Here is a 20655-nt window from a genome sequence, read left to right on the forward strand (position 1 = left end):
AGTTGCTTCAGGGGATTGCATTTAATCTATAAATTAGTTGGGAGAGCATTGATATCTTAATCTTAAGACTCAATATTAACACTGAGTCTTCTAATACTTGAGCATGATATATTTTCTATTTACTTAGATTTTCTTGAATGTCTCTGAGGACTGTTTTTGTGGTTTTCAGCTTACACATTTTGTAGTTTACTACATTTGTAGTTTATACATTTTGTTGATGTATTCTTAAATAGTTTCATATTTTTAGTATTGTTTTAAAAATTTAAAATATGGACAACCAGTTCTAGTGACTTTTTTTTAAATCTCTCATAAGATTTTTATATACATGATCATGTCACCTGGAAATACAGCTTCGCTTTATCCTTTACTACCTGGTTGCTTTTCCTTTTATTTAGAATTTAATGGTTTTTTATGTTTATTTACCTTCTTTGTGTTCAAACTTAGATAATCAGTTTTCTACCTTTTCTAATATAAAGAGTAAAAGCCTTTTCATTCTTTTTGAACACTACCTTACTTCATCTCACAAATTTTGATTTGTTGTATTTTTGTTTGCATTAAGTTAAAAATATTAGCTTATTTCTACTGTAGTTTATTCTTTGACCCATGGGTTACTTGTAGGTCAGATGCTTAGTTTCTAAATATTTGAAGATTTTCCTGAAATCTTTTTATTACTAATTTATGCTTAATTCCACTATGGTCAGAGAATTCTGTGTGATTTAGGTATTTTTCAATTTGAATTACTTTGTGGTCATAGCATGTTATCTCCTTTAATAAATATTTAGTGTTACCTAAAGTGGTGGCTCAGAGGGTAAAGCATCTGCCTACAACGTGGGAGACCCGGGTTCGATCCCTGGGTCAGGAAGATCCCCTGGAGAAGGAAATGGCAACCCATTCCAGTACTCTTGCCTGGAAAATCGCATGGACTGAGAAGCCTGGTAGGCTACAGTCCATGGGGTCACAAAGAGTCAGACATGACTGAGCGACTTCACTTTCAAAGCAACTACTGGCCTTCTGCTATTGTTGGGTGACATTAAGTCTTCAATATCTTTACCAATTTTCTGTTTGTTCTATAAATAATCAAGAAAGGATTTGTAATCTTTGTAATTGTGGCTTTTTCGGTTTTTTACTCATTTTTGATTCATTTACTTTGAAGCTCTGGTGTAAGTGCATACATGTTAGAATAAATCTTTTCTGTGTTGATTCATTTATCATTATATAACTTAATCCCGTTATCTCAGTTATTAGACATTATGCATACAAGACATTGTACATGAAATATATCACACAGTATGTTATACACAGTATACTATATCCATTATCTAAAATACTATAACACATAATATATGATATATTAATATCATCTCTTTATCCCTGGTTGTATTTCTTGTTTTGAAGTCTATTTTGTTGGTATTTATTTAAACTCTGTAGCTTTCTTTTGATTAGTGTTACATGATATATCTTTTTCCATCTTTTTTACTTTCTGGCCGTCTTTAAATTTTATTTTTAAAATTTAACAGCGTAGAGTTGGTTCTTATTATTCAGTCTGACAGTCTTTGCCTTTTAGTGTTTAGACCACTTGTTTTTATTATATTGGATTTACTTTGTTCCTACTTTGGCCATCTTTCTGTATTCCTATTTTTCTCTTTGTTGCTTTTGTTTATGTAAATTGAATATTTTGTATCCTTTAATGTTTCTCTATTATTGACTTATGAACTGTACCTTTTTGTTATATTTTTTAGTGGCTTATGCATTTTTGTACTAATGTACATGTATCTATAGGAGTGATTACTAGAAGCAGAATTGCAAGTCAAGAGAAAAATGCATTTTTTATTTTAATGGCCTTTTGCAAATGATCCTATATGGGGATTATAATATATTGTACTCTACCTTTTCCTGAATTTATCATGTATTATTTGACTTTATTTTTCTTTAACTTTCATTTTGAAATAATTATAGATGTAAAGAGAGTTGTTTCTCAAATAGTGAGATCTTATATAACTATAGGGCAATATCAACATGGGAATGGGGGTACTTCCTTGGCAGTCCAGTGGTTAAGATTCTACACATCCAATGTAGGGGAATGAGTATAGATTCTGTCAGAGGTAAATTTTCAAAAAATTAAAAATGTCTTTTGTATAACAGATATATCACGAGTGTTACCTCTTTATTTACATGATCAGTAGGATGACAAAGTTGGTTCAAGGAACAGTTGAGAAACTAGTTATGTCAACCTTTAAAACCATGAATATTAATTCCGTAGGTAAGACACAAAGCTTGTTTGGGTCCAACAGGGACAATAAGGCAATAACTCTGGAGGTGATCTTTCTGATAGGAAAAAAGTCTTCAAGTCACATGTAGCTTCAGAGCTGTATTCTCCAGGAAAAGCAAATAATTCCAGGGTGAACATGGATTTAAAAAAAATAGATCTAAAGAAAGTCCCCAAGGCTTTTTACTGTATTTCTTCTTTCCACAGTTGGGAATTTCTCTAACTTTCCCTCCCTTTTAAACTCCAGAGCTATTACAGGTTTCCAAAGCCTTTACATCCTTGAGACTCTGCTTGTCAGCACTTGGGTTATCGGTGGGCAGTGAAGGTAGGGGTCTGGCTGGCCTTAGCGGCCACAAGGCAGCTGAGGGGCATTCAGGACAAGACAGTTCCTAGGGTAATTACTTGTTTGCATTGGGATCTGGCTGTCTTAAGAAACAGTCCTAATTCTGTTAGACTGTGCCTTGCCAGTAAACGAATGAGGAAAATTTACTCTCGTGCTCAGTAGTGTCTGACTCTGTGCTACCCGTATGGGCTGGATATACCCCACCATGTTCCTCCATCCGTGGAACTTTCCAGGCAAGAACTGGAGTGGGTTGCCATTTCCTGCTCCAGGGAGTCCTCCTGACCCAGGGATTGAACCCACGTCTCCTGTGTCTCCTGCACTGCAGGCAGATTCTTCCACTGAGTCACTGGGGAAGATCCCAATAAGAGACATTAGCAGAATTTATAATAAAACAGTGCTTCCCAGGCAGTGCTAGTGGTTAAGAATCTGCCTGCCAGTGCAAGAAGAAGATGTAAGAGAGGCTAGTTCGATCCCTGGGTTGGGGAGATCCCCTGGAGGAGGGCACAGCAGTCCACTTCAGTATTCTTGCCTGGAGAATCCCGTGGACAGAGGAGCCTGGTGGGCTACGGTCCATGGGGTCACAAAGAGTGAAGCAACTTAGCATATACACACACACGTAATAGAAGCAACAGTCCTGTTTATCTTCTTTGCTTATTCCTGCAGCTCTTGGGCTGAAAATGTGTCTGTCCCAGCATCAGCTGTATTATTACTGGCCTTTAGTTTTAATTTTTAAATTGTTTTATGGTCCTACTTTATATTTAAAAATTGCTTATTTATTTTGGCTGCACTGGGTCTCCATTGCTGCACATGGACTTTCTCTGATTATGGAGGCTACTCTTCACTGCAGTGTGTGAGCTTCTCATTGCAGTGGCTTCTCTTGCTGTGGGCTCTAGAGTGTGAGCTTCAGTAGTTGTGGTGCGTGGGTTTAGTTGCCCTGCGGTATGTGGGATCCTCCCGGACCAGGGATTGAAACCGTGTCCCCTGCATTGGCAGGTGGATTCTTAACGACTGGAACACCCGGGAAGTCCCTATTACTGCCCTTTAAAAAGAGCTGGGAGCTGGACTCTGTGCTAAGATTTTACATAGATTCCCTCTGCTGACCCTCCAACAACCCTATTAGGATTCACTTCTGTTGCTCAGTCATGTCTGACTCTTTGTGATCCCATGGACAGCTGCACGCCAGGCTTCCCTGTCTATCACCAACTCCTGGAGCTTGCCCAAACTCATGTCCATTGAGATGGTGACGCCTTTCAACCGTCTTATCCTCTGTCATCCCCTTCTCTTCTTGCCTTCAATCTTTCCCAGCATCAGGTTCTTTTCCAATGAGTCAGTTTTTGCATCAGGTAGCCAAAGGACTGGAGTTTCAGCCTCAGCATCAGTCCTTCCAATGAATATTTAGGACTGATTTCCTTTAGGATGGACTGGATCTCCTTGCAGCCCAAGGGACTCTCAAGAGTCTTCTCCAACACTGCCGTTCAAAGGCATCATTTCTTTGGTGCTTAGCTTCCTTTATAGACTCTCACATCCATACATGACTACTGGAAAAACCAGAGCATTGACTAGACAGACCTTTGTTGGCAGAGTAGTGTCTCTGCTTTTTAATATGCTGTCTAGGTTGGTCATAGCTTTTCTTCCAAGGAGTAAGCATCTTTTAATTTCATGGCTGCAGTCACCATCTGCACTGATTTTGGAGCCCCCCAAAATAAAGGGTTTTATTATTTGAATCATAACCTATTAGGGTTATGATCCCAATATTTGAATGATGACTTTCTAAGGGAGACATTGCTTGAGAAACATTTTGGCTTTGGGGACCCTCAGGGGGCTTCAGTTTCCTTGTCTGCAAACTGAAGGAGGGGCCAGAGTGATTCCTCCCACCTCTGACATCCTCAGGTCCTCCACTGAAATCCCACAGGGGTTTCTGGATGCAGCGTTTGGCTTGGGGCCCTTTGAGAGGGTGCTTTCCTACTGGTCTGAGGGCCACCTGCAAGGTGGCCTTTTCTTGTCTTCCTGAATCAGATCTCCTTTGTCCCCTCTTCCATTCACAGCTCCTCCAATACCTGGCAGGGTCCAATGTCACCTGATAAAAAGTCCAAAGAAAGAGCTGGACTTGGGAGGGAGGAAATTGGTCTCCACACAATGCCTGTTTCAGCCCTGGGATTTCCCCCGTGTGTGCTAAGCCGCTTCTGTCATGTCTGACTCTTTGTGGCCCCATGGACTGTAGCCTGTCAGGCTCTCTGTCCATGGCATTTCCCAGGCAAGAATACTGGTGTGGGTAGCCCTTCCCTTCTCCAGGGGATCTTCCAGACCGAGGGATCAAACCCGTGTCTCTTGTGTCTCCTGCACTGGCACGTGGGTTCTTTACCTCTAAGCCACTTGGGAAGCCTCTGCTTCCTTGTAGGTGGTGACAATTAAAGGCTGATGTCCCAGGGGGCTCATGCAGCAGGTGGGTTTATCTGTGGACAACCGTTCCTCCAGTCACAGTGTTTGAGAATTTATATAATAAAAGGTTTGGGAGTTAAAAACCCTAATGGGATCTAACTTTTTAATCAGGAAAAATTTCTCCCAATTTTACTTTTTTTCCCCCTCTTGGATGTGGTAAAAGTAATTGACACCTACTTACTTTAACAAGCTTCTAGCGATTTGTGAAATGATCCCTTGTTTTACTTTATTTATTTATTTTCCTTGTATTATTTTAAATCTGTAGTTTCTTACTGACTAAGGTAGGTTCCCACTGAATTTGAGAATGGATGTAGATAGGGTTCAGTTCAGTTGCTCAGTGGTGTCTGACTCTTTGCGACCCCATGGACTGCAGTAGAGGGTAGATTGTGCTGATTTTAAAGGTTGTGAGAATGTTTTCTCTTTTTCACTCAAGAAAAATCATTTTTCCTCCACGTAAGACAAGTATTAATATAAAGTTAAGAAAAAACAGCAATTTTATCATCATTTTTTATTAGAATTACATAGTGTTGCTGAAACAAAAATTCGCCTGAGTAGATTTTAAAGGTTGAATTGGCTATATCAAATGATTCATGAATTGAGCAGCATCCCATCTGGTCAGTAGAGAGCGCTCCTTGTCTTGCCTTTAAAAACCTCACAAGCGAAAAAGAGCATTTCAAGCTTAGGCAACCTTCCTGTGTGGAAAGAGAGGGTCCATGTGGGAAACCATCTTTCTTTGGGGATGGAAAGAACCACCTCCTTGGTGCTGATCAGAGAATTCCACACTGAAATTACATCCCCCAGGGTTATATTACTGGGGAAACTGACCTGCAGTTAGGTTGGGGGTTAAGTCTTGGTTTCAGCATGGGGGACTCCATCAGGGGCCTGTGCATCTTCCCGCACCGTGAGGTTGGCCTGGATCGTCCCTATTAGAACCACTAGGAGGGTGGGTTAAAATGCAGAGTCCTGGGCAGCCTCCTGGCTGAGGGTGGGAGGTGGGCTCAGAGTCTGTACTTCACAGCCTCCCGCTCGGTTCTGACCCTTTCTGCGGGAGTCTGCTTTCTAGAACCCCATTTTTAAAGATGAAAGGAAATCTTTCCATAAGCATGTGATGTTATGTTAATGCTTCTCCTAGAACTTGACGTTCACATTAGATCTAGATCTTACCCTTTTAGATCATTGCTCTGATGGACATTATTGCTGACACACTTTACATTCCTTAGTGTCTTCTATTGGTAAAATTATTCAAAGCTAAAATAAATTTGAGAAGAAAATGGAAACCCATTCCAATATTCTTGCCTGGGAAATCCCATGGACAGAGGAGCCTGGTGGGCTACAGTCCTTGGGGTCGCAGAAGAGTCTGATATTACTTAGCAACTAAACAAAATTAAAGGAAAAAAACCCCGGGAGAGGATATTTTTTATACATATGACAAAGGGAAGCTATGTTTCAAACATGAGAAGATAGGGGACATCCCAGCAGAAAATGGGGCTGTGGCTTTGACCACCCAGTGGGGACAGCCCTCTTCCCTCCTGATCGATAGTCCTTGTGACCTGGCCTGACATCTGTCCTTTTTCTCTGGGGCTCCCCTGCTTGTACCCACAGCTGACCTCTCCTGGGGAGGCACCCCCTCAACACTCCCTGGACATCCCCCAGGGCCTCTCTGCCTGATGCCCCATCTTCACGATGCCCAAGTGGGTCTAAATCAGGGGTAAGACACAGACTTGTCTTTGGCTGCTCTGCTGGGCTCCCCCCTGCCCGCCCAGACCTTCCTGCTCACCCCCAGCTTGACTGAGCCTCAGTATGCTTGACCCACCTCTTGGCTGGACTTGGTGTTTACAGTGGGGCTCATCCTGCCTCTTCCACCTGCAGGGCCTCACTCACTGCTGTGTTGATCCCCAGCATGTTGCTTGAAGCATGCGGTGTAATCAATGAGAGGAATGAAATGACTAATAAACATATAAAACGATTGAGCCTCACAGATAATAAAGAGATTGAGGACAGCTTTCTAACTGCATTGTTTTCCATTAAAAAAAATTGTTATTGGCCATGCTGCGAGACATGGGGGATCTTAGTTCCCCAACCAGGGATCAAACCTGCGCCTTCTGCAGTGGAAGCACGTAGTCTTAACCACCAGACCATCAGGGAAGTCCCTTTTATTATTATTTTTTAAACTGAAGTATAGTTGATTTACAGTGTTGTGCCAATAACTTTCTAATTTTAAATTGGCCAAAGTTTTAAAAAAAATTTATTTGGCAGTGTCTGGTCTTAATCTTTCATTGTGGGGCAGGGACTCTCTAGTTGAGGTGCATGGGCTTAGTTGTCCCGAAGCAAGTGGGGTGTTAGTTCCTCAACCAGGGATCCAACCTGCATCTCCTACGTTTCCAGGAGGATTGTTAATCACCAGACCATGTCCCTGGCCAAGTTTTTTTTTTTTTTAAATGATAGAGTCCATTCTGGATGAAGGTCCAGAAGAGTGGGCTGTTGGGGCATTGGAGGAGGTGTAAATGGGCACAGCCTCAATTGAGGAAAACTGGGCCTTTTGGTATCAATAACCTTAAACTGCTGAGGAGACTTGTGCCTATAGACGAGTTCTACCCAGGTATTTACTTCATTTATTTAAAGTTCTCCTAGGCTCCCAGCTGCAGCTGTCCCTCACCAGAAGGTTGACGACCTGGCCTTCTTAAAAGAGATACAGGACCTCGCCCAGGAAGTTTATGAAGTGATGGACAAGGCTAGAAACTTACAAAAACTCTGGGTAGAAAGATCCAAGACTCCAGGCAAGTAAATCTCTCAGGTCTCCACTCCATCCTGGTACTTAGGGTTGCTGATTTAGCTAATGAAAACAAAAAACATTCATTTAAATTTTTACCATAAGTATATTTGGTATATAATTTTTCCCACGTGCTCTCTGAAGCCATTGTTTAGGTTTTTTTTCTGTGGCCTTCCATTCGGCAGGCTCCACTGATTAGGTCATTGGTGGCTCACTGCATCTCCAGCCCCTCAGTCTGATGGTCAGAGGTGGTCACTGGTGCAGGGGGAATGAAAGGTCCAGCTCTGTTACCAACTTGGGTTCTTGGGCTCCTCAAAGTCAGTAGAAATTGATCAGAGGCCAGATGAGAAATTTAGGCGAGGCTTTACTGAGGCCCCTGCTGCAGCAGAAGGGAGCAAGAATAAGTGACAGGCTCCCTTCAGTGGGACGAGGGTGGGGGCGGGTCAGGGGGTCATGTTGGGTGATCTGTGCACCCCCTGGGAGGTGCTGTCTGCAGGGATCATGTTCGGGACACTGCTTTGCAGTTGGGTTTTGGCCTTTTTGTATCCTGTTGTTCATACTTTGGCCCAACTGCAGGAGATGTTTGTCCCAAGTAGGACCTAATTCCAGCCCATCTCAGAAATGTGTCTCGGCTTTTCCAGTGAAGCCATCTGGGCACCCAAGCCCCCAGGCGTGTCCTTAGTGTTCAGAGGCACTGTCATCTCTTGGAGGTCTCAGGGCTTTTCGAAGTTCTCCTGTCAGGAACAAGGACTGATACACAAAGAGATGCTCCCATCACACCCTCCACTCAGGAAATGAGAGTTCCAGGAGCCTGTGTTAGTAGCTGAAAGCAGAGACCAGCACATACTTCTTATTTGATCACAACCGGATTCCAAATATAATCTGAAAGGTCGTACTTTCATGTTCCCGTCCCTCTTCAGTTTTTTCCTTTCTCTTGTTTTTCTTTACTCTCCTTTTATTCTCTCTGTCCTGTTCTGTACGCTCACAATGTCTGTGGAATCGGAGACTGAGAAAATAATAGATGGTTATTTGGTAACTCCATTTAATTTATTGGTTATTCCAATAAATAATTAATGGCCAATGGTTGAAATTTGGTTTACCAGTTAAATCACTTCCCTGGAATTTATTTAACATCAATGCGTTTTGAAAGGACAGACTGTTGCCTTCAGATTCACTTCTCAGGTTGTTGTAATCATCTCTCAGAGCAGGACTCTATGACTAGCATTTGATTTTGGAGCTAGAATAGGTGCTTGGCACGTGCTGTCTGGTTGCTGCCTGAACTAATCTCTCTGACGTCTTCTTTTTGTAGATTCTCCTTATGGTTCCAGTTTTTTAACAGTAAGTATTTTAACAAAAGTTTGAAGCTTAGTCTTAATGGCACTGACAGAAAAAAATGTTGAGAACTATGTTTTAAAAAATATTTTTAATTTTTGAGTTCTTGGCTGCATTGTATGGCCCAAAGGATCTTAGTTCCCTGGTCAGGGATGGAACTCATGCCCCGTGCAGTGGAAGCACAGAGTCCTAACCACTGTACCACTGGGGAATTCCAAGAACTTTTTTTTTAAGAACTATGTTTTATTCAGTGGACTTGCTGAGGACTTAAGCCAGGGACAGCTTCCCTGGTGGCTCAGATGGTAAAGAATCTGCCTGCAGTGCCGGAGATCCAGGTTCAATCGCTAGGTTGAGAAGATTCCCCTGGAGAAGGGAATGGCAACCCACTCCGTATTCTTGCTTAGAGAATTCTATGGACAGAGGAGCCTGGCGGGCTACAATCCATAGCATCTCAAAGGAGTCAGACATGCCTTAGCGACTAAAGCTTTCACGTACATACACTTACAGTCTCTCAGTTCTCTCTGAGGAACTGCTCTGAAGAGGCAAGGGAGGAATCTGGACACGCAGGAATTTTTGCCACACAGCTGGGGAAGTCGGAGCATCAAAAGATTCCTGTTGGTTAAGGAAAAAGCACATCTTGTGTGAATGAGCTCAGTGGCTGTCCATGCATGGGAAAATGCCACAGTCTGGGCTCATTGAAATCACCCTTTGGATGTTCTTCTTAGTTGTCTGGGGCCAGTGTCTGGCTCTTCTCCGTCCTGAACCTCCTCAGGGTGCACAGGGGAGGGGTGCGGAGCGGCGGGGGGTGGGGGGTGGGAGAGTGGTCTCGGATGCAGCGCCTGCTGGCTTGACAGCTGCAGCATTCCCTGTTTACTGATATGACAGGCGACATTCTTCTTCCACCATGGTAAGTTCAAAGCACTGATTTTAAGTTTATTCTTCGAACACATCTTTCTAGTGATTTGATTGTTAGTTAACACTGTATAGAAGCTGTACTTGAGATAGCCAGAAATATGCAGGAGATGGATTAAAAGACGAGTTTACTTTTCTGAAGTAAGGTCGTGAGTTTAGAAACCCAGAGGGTGGACATGACGTTGGCTGACGTAGGGCAAGTGGCCCTGCTTTTCCACTGGAGGGTGCCCAGGTTCCGTCACTGTCAGAGAACTAAGACACCGCAAGCCACAGAATAGCCAAAAAAAGAAAAAAAAGATTCATGTGTTTGGCACAAACCTTTGTCTCGCATTAGATACACAGCCTTTAGGTAAGGCCCCAGTCATTGCCTGGAGACGTTTTGCTTCCAAGGGACATTTGACAGTGTGGAACATAGTTTTGGTCACATGGTTGGGGGGGGGGAGGATGAATTTTTGTGAGGATGGAAGTACTCAGTTATTGACAATATAACTGATACATCATGATTGTGCTCAGCTGCAAGAACAAAAAAACCTCAGATACCAGTATCTATTCCAGTTTTGTTCAGATTTGAACAATTCATCATCTATTTCCAAAATCTATCTCAACATCTTAGAAATTGGTTCAGCTTGTTACAAAAACAGACGTCTACCTCTCTTCCCCGGTTCGAACTTCCACAACAGTTAAAAAACTAACCTCACAGAGTAAATTTAAAATCAGGTCTGTTCAAAGTAGTGACTCAGGAGGCACGGCTTTGGCCCCCAGGGTTTCTGCGTTCTTACAGTTGTGGCCCTGCGCCTCCGCAACTCCCACGTGGCATTTTGTTCCATCAGATGGATCTCAATAAGACCGAGGAAGTGATTGGGAAGCTAGAGAGTCTCCACCAGCAGCCTCACCTCTGGGACTTTCTGCTTTTACTGCCAAGACTCTCCGCAAACAACTTCCACGTTGCAGATGGCGTCCTTGCGGGAGGACACCTACTCCACGCGGTTCTGACGTAAGTTAAAATGAGAAACGCAACCAGTCACAGAGGATTTGGTTTATCCTTCTCACTTTTTTTTTTTTTTTGTTGTTGTTGTTTGTTTTGCTTTGTTTAGTTTTGGCTGCGCTGGGTCTTTTTTTGTATCTTCATCTTTTTCCTAATTTTATTTTTAATTGGAGGATAATTGCTATGCAATGTTGTGTTGATTTCTTCCTCTTCACTTTTTGATGGGAAAATATATCTCTGAGTGATTGCTACAAGAAAAACGGGCATTATATCCCTGGAATTATGTGACCCAGAGATGGCGGAGCTCTTGCTTCGCCACGCCTGCCTCGCGTTCCCAGCGTAAGCATTTTACGTTAAGTGCGGTGATGCTATTCAGAGCATGTGCTCCCTGATTTAAACAATATAACGCATCATTAACGTTTCCTGGGTCCTGAGAGTCTTCAGATGAGCATCATCACTAGCTGAGTAACACTCCATTTTGATAAGGTACCGTAGACTGCAGTTTACTTGATAATTTATGACTGGTCTTCGGTTGTTTCTGAGCTTTTCATTACTGGAGATGTGACATGAACCTAATGTTACTGAGTCCAAGCTTGCTAAGCTTGCTCTGCTCGCTGCACGACAGGCCAGTGAATCCAAGAGATGAGATGTTGAGGCAAGGAATCCGACTTTATTCGGAAGGCTGGCTGGCTTACCGAGAAGATGGCAAACTACTGTCTTGTTGGGGTCTGGATGCCGGGTTCTTTTATGGATCACAGATGGGGGATGGTGGGGAAACAAAGTAAAGAGGCCACTTAATCTTGCAAGTATCTCCTAGAATGGCAAGCCTCAGGCTGGGGGATGTGTTAATTTCTTTCTTTCTGCCATCTCTGGGTGGACAAGGTTCTGAACAAAGGCACTTTAGTTTAACAGGCAGAGGGACAGGATTCTCTGAGGCAGGACATTGTATGAGAATAATAATAATTAAGGCAATGGCACCCCACTCCAGTACTCTTGCCTGGCAAATCCCATGGGCAGAGGAGCCTGGTGGGCTGCAGTCCATGGGGTCGCTGGGAGTCGGACACGACTGAGCGACTTCCCTTTCACTTTTCACTTGCATGCATTGGAGAAGGAGGTGGCAACCCACTCCAGTGTTCTTGCCTGGAGAATCCCAGGGACGGGGGAGCCTGGTGGGCTGCCATCTATGGGGTCGCACAGAGTCGGACACGACTGAAGCGACTCAGCAGCAGCAGCAGCAGCAAAAACAACAGAAAGCAAGTCAAAGAACAGTTCCTGCAAGGAGTCAGAATTGACTTCTCGCTGCAGCAATAACACTTTAAACTAGTTTCTTAGTAAATGATGCTGCAGTGGCCCCACATATTACCCAGAACAGCTAACTCAGTCTTACCAGTTGTGGTTCATTGAGCAGCATGCTGGTCTCCTGTGATGGACCTGACCCCATGTTACCCTGGGTTGAGACAGGAGTGAGATTTAAGCCCCCAGTTAAAGGAACAACTTTTTGCTTTCCTCTCCCTTGTCTTGTTTTCAATCGCTGCTGCTCATCAATCACTGCTTTCACTTCTGTGTTCTTCCTTACTAGTTACATCCTTGGAAACTAGGGCTACTGGGGAGGGGAGGGATCTGCGGTTTGACCGGAAAGTTTACTGTGTATAAAAGACACCTAGAACAAAGCCGGGACGCTCAGCCTATGGTGGTGACTCTGCTGGGCCCACAACGGTGCTGAATAAAACCGGCTATTCGGCGTCTTTGAGTGCCGCTTATCCCTTTCTGACACCATGGTTTCCATAACAGGATGACCTTTGAGAGGACCCCTTCCCAGGTGGCTTCCCACATTTTAATAATGTGGTCTTCCTCCCCTCCCCAAGTTGGACTCTGTGTAAATCTGTTGTGTCAATAGGGTATTTTATTAGTAAAAGTTGATATTCTTTCCAGATTTTAAACCGTGACTTGTTTTCTCTGCCATCAGTGAGAGCAGCCAGCGTTGCCCTCAAGCCAGGGGGGAGGAGTCCTTGTTCCAAAGGGGGCCCCTGGCTTCTGCAGCAGAGCCCCTTCCCCACCCAGAGCTGCCTGTGCAAGGGGCCAGAGCCTACTCTGAGAGCTCCATAGGCCCCTTCCCTACCCCCCATGGAGGGCAGCTCTCCCCGCTGGAGTGTGCACCCCTAGGTCCCTGGGTGGTCCGGGGGCTGCTGGGGGCAGGAGTGCAAGGTGAAGGGTGTGGATGGGGCTTGGATGTGCAGGCAGGAGTGTCCAGGGGTGCGGACGGGGCCTTGGAGACGCAGGCAGAGCTGAGGTACAGGCAGAACTGGGGAGGGGCGGGTGGTGGGGACCCGGGACTCCTACCCCTTCATTCTGGTGCCTAACTCAGAATCAGAACGTTATGAAGTTGAACAAAGCTTCCCACAGGGTTCTCCAGTAGGCAGGGGGGCCCCAGATATTAGACTGAGCGTGCAAACTTGACACAGGTGGGCTGATGAGCACTTTTCTGAGGTCACAGCACTTGGCACCTGTCGGCTTCCTGAGTGGACCAAAGAAAGCGCTTAACTTTTGTTAACTTTTGGTCCAGGGAGTCAGGGTCACGCTCCAGCCCTGTGAGTTCCAGCCACATCCTGCTGGAGTGGGGCGGGTGGAACGGGCCAGGGGGATGCCACCTGTTTTGCTAATGGTATTCTCGTTCTGCTTCATTTCCAGTTCCTTATCAGCTCTAGAAGATTTAGAGTGGCTGCCACTCAACCACACCTTTTCCAGGGTCTCTGAAATGGTGCTGAAGGTGGCTGTTTCAACGCTGGCATTCCTGCAGGAGAATGGAGCGGTGGCCACAGGTATGGGCATCTTACCGCTATTGTGACATTTCACTGTTGTACTGGTTAAATTTATCAGCAGCCACCACAGAGCTCACCTGCTACTCAAAGAAATGATTTAAATAAAATATCAAATGCAAGAGAGAATCAGCTGTTTCTGATAGAGGCAGACTGAAAATTTGGAACTCAAAACAATTTGACTTTCTACCAAAGTTCTGCAGTCATTTCTAATAAGTATGTTATTTTCAATTAAAAAAATAACTGATTTTAAAACTCCTGGGCTTGTGCCCTCTAAGAACAGACCTGTCTTTGGTTCTTTTTTTTTCGATTGTGCCACTCGACTTGTGGGGTCTTTGTTCCCTGAGCAGGGATGGAAACCTGGGCCCCTAAAGGAAGTACAGAGCCCAATCCACTGGGCCGCTAGGGGAGTCCCATTAGTTCTTTGACTTTAGCCTTTCCTTCCTTCTGAACTCTTATTATTTGAAAAATATTTGAAGTATTTGAAAAACAATAAGAGGAGAAAGGTGATATGGATTTAGAACCCACCCCCCCACTACCACCCCACAACCAAATAGGTAGTTTTTCCACAGGAAAAGGTGAAATGACTTAGCTTGACCCGGGTATCCTTTCTTGTTTCCTTAAATTTTCATTTTCTTTTATTTTACTGACAAAATTGTATATATTCAAAGTGTACAAGGTGATGATTTGATATATGTATACCTGGTAACATGATCACCAAAAACAAGTTACTTAAAACATTCAGCACTTCACACAGTTGCCTTTTTTGGGTGATAATGATGTCTGAGTAATAAGTATATAATACAGCATTGTTGACTGTAATCCCAGTGTCATGCAGGAAATCTCCAGAATTTACCTTTAACTGAAAGTCTGTACTATGACCAATATCTCCTGCCTGGCACCTCTGCACACACAGGAAGTGCTTGTTTTAATCTCAGAACCTGTTTTTTTCCCAAGCCACATTCTTGGGTAGCCACCCCCTCTCCCCCACTTCAGAACCTACCCAGAGTTCCCTGTGACCCTGACTTTCTGTCATCTTCACGCATTAATTTCAGGGCACTTGAAGTCTCATAGGAGGGCTTGTGGTGGAGGCTTGTGTAGCTGTAGCACTCAACTGTTGCTTGTTGAATCATGATCTGAAATGAGCTAGAGCTGGGTTTCCAGATGCAGGTTCACCTTGGAATTTATGTGCTTTTAGGTTTGAAGTTCAGAGAAGGCAATGGCACCCCTCTCCAGTACTCTTGCCTGGAAAATCCCATGGACAGAGGAGCCTGGTAGGCTGTAGTCCATGGGGTCGCTAAGAGTCGGACATGACTGAGCAACTTCACTTTCACTTTTCACTTTCATGCACTGGAGAAGGAAATGGCAACCCACTCCAGTTTTCTTGACTGGAGAATCCCAGAGACAGGGGAGCCTGGTGGGCTGCCGTCAATGGGGTCGCATAGAGCTGGACGCAACTGAAGCGACTTAGCAGCAGCAGCAGCAGGTTTGAAGTTGCCAGGCCATACTCACCAGAGATCACCCGACCTTGGAGGGCTCGGGTGTAGATTTTGGGGCAGGGGTTGCCACTTCTGTATAGCGTTGCTGGGATACTTGGGTACCGTATGAGTTTTATATCTTGAGTAGCTCTGTTGCGGGGGAACATTTTCTTTGGTTTTAAATAATTTTTATAAATATGATTTTAAAGACTCCACAGTATTTTGTGCTATAAATAAATCATATTTCCTTCCCTCCTCCAGCACTAGACACTGAGTTGGTTTTCAATATTTAAACAGTGTAAAATCAGTGCAGTAATATCGTGGTTCATGACTTTTTCGTCAGGCATCTTATTAGGTTTCTTGAGATAGATTTTTTAAAACAAAATTATTGGGTTCAATCTGTGAATTTCATAAACTTCTTGCCATTCCCTTTTCCAGGGAATCTTCCCGACCCAGGGATTGAACTCAGGTCTCCTGCGTTGCAGGCAGATTCTTTACTGTCTGAGCCACCCGGGAAGCCCATTATCAAATTATCCTCCAGAAATTTGTGGTCATTTATGTGCCAGGAGATGGCTCAGTAGTAAAGAATCCACCTGCCAATGCAGGAGATAAAGGAGATAAGGGTTTGATCCCTGGGTTGGGACCGTCTCCTGGAGGAGGAAATGGCAACCCACTCCAGTGCGCTTGCCTGGAAAATTCCATGGACAGAGGAGCCTGGCAGGCTGTAGTCCATGGGGTCTCAAAGAATTGGATATGACTGAGCATGCAAAGAAGCAAGTGATGTATCACCGCAAGCTCCATAGCTCTGGATTAGCTTCTATTTGCTCTTCCTGTGAATGGTCCAGTTGGCCTTTGGACTGTATTTGCATTTCTGTTCGAAGTGGAAAAGACATCATTTTCTAAATGACTTTCCACCTGTTACAGTGCTGCCACAGCCGACGGTTTAAATCACTGGTTGTCTTGCAGAGTCAGGTTACAGCCTGTCCGTGAAGGAACTGATGTGGGACCCACAGAAGGTTCAGGCTGACCTGAAATCCCGATTTGGCTTTGATGACCTTCACGCAGAACGAGTCCTGAATTACTCTGCTGACCTACAGGAGGTACGCATGCTCAGCTGCTCTCACACTTTGGGTTTCTCCCTGAGGGCGACTCTAGAACCTTCTCTTGGGACCTCGGGGCAGCGGTTCCCTTATTGAAATGTGGCTCCTTGGACTGGGCGGGACGCTGCTGTGTCTGACTGTTCTAGAACTGCTCCTTCCCTCTTTCCTTGACATGTGATCCTGCCTCAAGCACAGTTTGGATATGATAGAGCATCTTGAGGCAGCAGGGAGACAAGCCAGGCCCCTGAGGGTGGGAGGTCGTGAAGGCGGTGGGGTCCAGATGGGGCAGAGGGCCTGAAAGGACTGCTTTCCAGGCAGAGCGATGCCTGGGGTCTGGGGAGCCAGCTGGCTTCACCAGATCAGAGCCTCACTTTCCAAACTGTAAAATCAGAGGCTCTGACCCACTGACTCCTCCAGGCCCCACTAGCAGCTGCTCCTGAGGGGCTGGGAGACCCTCACCTGCTGACCCTTTAGTCTCTTGGCACATCTGTGGGTGCTTCTGCTTCTTGCAGGGCAGGAGCCAAATACTGTAGCCCTATCTCCTTCCTGTGCCCGCGCCCCCACACCCCTTTCCCACCTCCAGATAGGATGACACCATGATTGTTATAAAACTATGTAATAGAGGAACACAGTTCATTCCAACAAGAACATACATGTTTTAATGGTGTTGTATTAGAGAAACTTCATGTGAAGTTCATTCACAGTAATAAAGGAGGTTTGGTTTCAAAATAGTAAGTAATTTTTGACCCAGAACTCTGATCCAACTTCATCCGGCTCTGATACTTAGAAAATGATCTTGGCCAAGTAAATTTGTGAATCCAAGGTATCAGTTAAACTGGGTCAGCCTGTGGGTGCCTTTGGCCCAAGGGAGTGGAGATGAACAGTTTCTGAAATCATCCCGTGTCCTGGAGAAACTGCGGTTCTCCTGAAAAGGGTCATCAGCTTACTCCTGCACTCTGAAAGGCCTTCCTTCCAGGTAAATGCACGCGGATGATAGTGCTCCGTCAACTTGTTATGTCTTCAGCCAAACAAACGTCGGAGCTTTTTCTTTGGCAGGATTGTGGTATTATTAGGAGGAAAACATCCCAGGAAAAACATGCTGATTTCTAAATAGTTCCTGTATCATTGGCAGATCCCCACAGACAGTTCCCTGGAGCAGATTCTGTGCTCAGCCTTGTCTGGCTCCTCCGAGGAAGAAGATGACGGAGAGGGTCACCCTGCAGACTGTGACCCTCAGTGGTCAGCAGCCAAAGACTACCTGGTCCAGGCGGTCAGCCGGCTGCACCTCTACAGACAGGTGCCGTCCACCATAGACACCTGTCCTGGCGTGCCCACACCCAAGCACGTTCCTGCTGTTTCCCTGCTGGATTTAATTTATTAATCTAATCTTTTGAATTTTTTTCTGGGCTTGATTTCTTCTCCACCCCGCCCCCCCCCATTTGTTTACTTTTGGCTGTGCTGGGATTTTGCTGCTGCTGTAGGAGCTTTCTCTGGTTGGGGCTAGTGGAGGCTACTGTCTAGCTGCAGTGTGCAGGCTTCTCCTTGCAGTGGGTTCTCCTGTTGCGATGCGTGGGCTCTAGGGCACATGGTTCAGTAGTTGTGGTGTGTGGGCTTAGCTGCCCCGCAGCACGTGGGAGCTTAGCCACGTGAGCCCTGACCAGGGATTGAACTGGTGTCCTGCATTGGCAGGTGGGTTCCCAACCACTGGACCACCAGGGAAGCCCTGAGTTCTTTTTAACATTTTTTTTTAAATTGAAGCATAGTTGATTTACAATATTGTATTAGTTTCAGGTGTGCAGTTATATATATACATTTATTTCTTTTCAGATTCTTTTCCCTTAGAGGTTCTTATAAAAGATTGCATATAGCTCCGTCTGCTATACTGTAGGTCCTTGTTGGTGATCTTATTTATAGTTATTATTTTATTTTATTGTACGGAGAACACTGAACATGAGATTTACCTGTTCACCTGATTTTTAAGTGTCCAGCACAGCAGTGCTGCCTACAGCTCAGGCCGTACAGCAAAGCCCAGAGAGGGTGCACCTGGCTTACTGGAGCTTTACAAGAGTCAGTCGATTCATCGCTGCCTGCCCCCTTCCACGTGTCCACTCTTTAACTCCACATCTTTCCGTGGGGGGAGGTGTGAGGAGCCCCACAGCCCGGCCTCCATCTGCACCTTCTTCATATGCGCACAGACAGCACCAGGGATCCCTCTTTATTTTATTGCACTATAGTTGCTTTATGATATTATGTTAATCTCTGCTGTTTAGCAAAGTGATTCAGATATATATATATATATATATATATATATATATATATACACACACACACATTCTTTTTCATACTCTCTTCCATTATGGTTTATTGGAGGGTATTGAATATAGTTCCCTGGGCAATACAGTAGGGCCTTGCTGTTTATCCATCCTGTATGCAATCATCAGAGCATCCAAAGGGACAGCAGTGACCTGACCAGCATTGCCACGGTCAGTGGAAACCTTGTCTGGGTGGCGAGCTCGTGGAGAAATGGAAGATAGTCAGCACGCAGCCCAGTTCCCCATATATCCCCATGCTTTCAGTCTGGGTGGGAATGATCTGTTATGGTGTTATGTTGATAACCCACAATGTGAACTGCCTTTAGAATCCCCAAGTTCATGACATAAAATGATATTTAGTAACTATGTATTAGCTATATAATTTTCAGACATATGAATATATTTATACCATTCCACATCAGCTTAGTTTTTAAGATTTACTTCACTTAATAGAAATGTACATTATTACCTTCGGACTTCCTGATGGCTCAGCAGGTAAAGAATCTGCCTGCGGTGCAGAAGACACAGGAGACTCTCCAGGCTGGGAAGGTCCCCTGAAGGAGGAAATAGCAACCTGCTCCAGTATTCTTTCCTGGAGAATCCCACGGACAGAGGAGCCTGGCGGGCTACAGTCCATGGGGTCACGAAGAGTCGGACATGACTGAGCACTATTATTACCTTCTCTTTCGAAAATGGGGAGAGGGCAAGGAAAAAGAGAAATTGGGCCAACGAAACAATTGCATGCATCCATTGTTGCAATTTGCAATTTTTGATTTCTGAGTAGAAATGAAATCCTAATACAATTGTTAACAGGTGTTTCAATTTGCCACATAAAAACAGGCCATCTGTGACCTAGAATAGTCTGTTACTATTCCTTTCTCTTTTCCTCTTATTTTTGGCTGTGCTGAGTCTTTGTTGCTTTGGGTGGGTTTTCTTCAGTTGTGGCAGTGGATGCTGCTCCTCAGTGTGGTGCGTGGGCTTCTCATTGCAGTGGCTTCTCTTGTGTGGAGCACAGGCTCTAGGGTGTGTGGGCCCGGAGGTTGTGGCTCCCAGACTCTAGAGCTTGGGCTCAGTGGTTGTGGTGCACGGGCTTAGTTGCTCCTTGGCGTGTGGAATCCTCCCAGACCAGGGATCGAACCTGTGTCCCCTGCACTGGGAGGTGAATTCTTATCCACTGTGCTACCAGGGAAGTTCTGTTACTATTTCCTAACTAAGCTCTAGCATTTCCAGTTTATTACTGTTGATAACAATGTTCTTGTTTCTTGACATGCAGGTATTTGATCAGCAGTGGAAAGGCAGCCTCTTCCAGCAGGTCCTAGCGGGGATTGGCCATGGCCTGGAGGCACTGAAGACTCAGTCTGGGGAGGAGAGCCAGCCCTGGAAGGTGGCCAGGGCTCTGCAGGCCGCTCTCCTCCTCCTGAATGACAGCATGGCAGCAGATGGCTCCGAAGGCAGCCACACACCTACCAGGATGTAGGCACTTTTTCCTGTTTGGTTGTCGATGAGGTTTGACAACTCCAGTTTTAAAGAGTGCATGACTCTTGGGATGTTTTCTGTGCAACCCCAATTAGACAACAAAGGGTAGTTAGCAGCTGCAAAGTGCGAGGCTTGTATTATGGACCCTGGTAGGACTGTTTGCAGCAATCTACGTGCCTGTTCAGGTTTTAAAAACAACCAGTGAGGGTACAATATTTGAGGAGGTTTTCAGATTCTTGACCTTTTAGGTCTTGTGTCTTTGATATTTGTTTAAAAATGAACAAAAATATTTTAAAGGTCCTTTCCTGTAAGGAAGTACCTATTTTCATATTTATTTATAACTTTTTGTGTAGTTGAAATGTTTACATGAGGTCCAGAAATATATCAGAAGTAGGAAAGGTGGGTCACGTGTTTTCATCTTGAAGA

The 20655-nt window shown here is 44.7% G+C and overlaps 1 protein-coding gene across 1 annotated transcript in view; it reads left to right on the plus strand.

Moving 5' to 3' along the window:
* Window positions 1-20655, plus strand: part of ABCA13 (ATP binding cassette subfamily A member 13) — a 389474-nt gene that overhangs the window by 26251 nt on the left and 342568 nt on the right. The window contains exons 4-10 of the mRNA XM_018047508.1: window positions 7671-7825; window positions 9128-9156; window positions 10893-11056; window positions 13736-13866; window positions 16308-16441; window positions 17574-17738; window positions 20027-20226. Coding sequence (XP_017902997.1) covers window positions 7671-7825; window positions 9128-9156; window positions 10893-11056; window positions 13736-13866; window positions 16308-16441; window positions 17574-17738; window positions 20027-20226 — 978 coding nt within the window. The remainder of the gene's footprint in view (window positions 1-7670; window positions 7826-9127; window positions 9157-10892; window positions 11057-13735; window positions 13867-16307; window positions 16442-17573; window positions 17739-20026; window positions 20227-20655) is intronic.

Source organism: Capra hircus, chromosome 4 (assembly GCF_001704415.2).
Source record: "Capra hircus breed San Clemente chromosome 4, ASM170441v1, whole genome shotgun sequence".
Lineage (NCBI taxonomy): Eukaryota > Metazoa > Chordata > Mammalia > Artiodactyla > Bovidae > Capra > Capra hircus.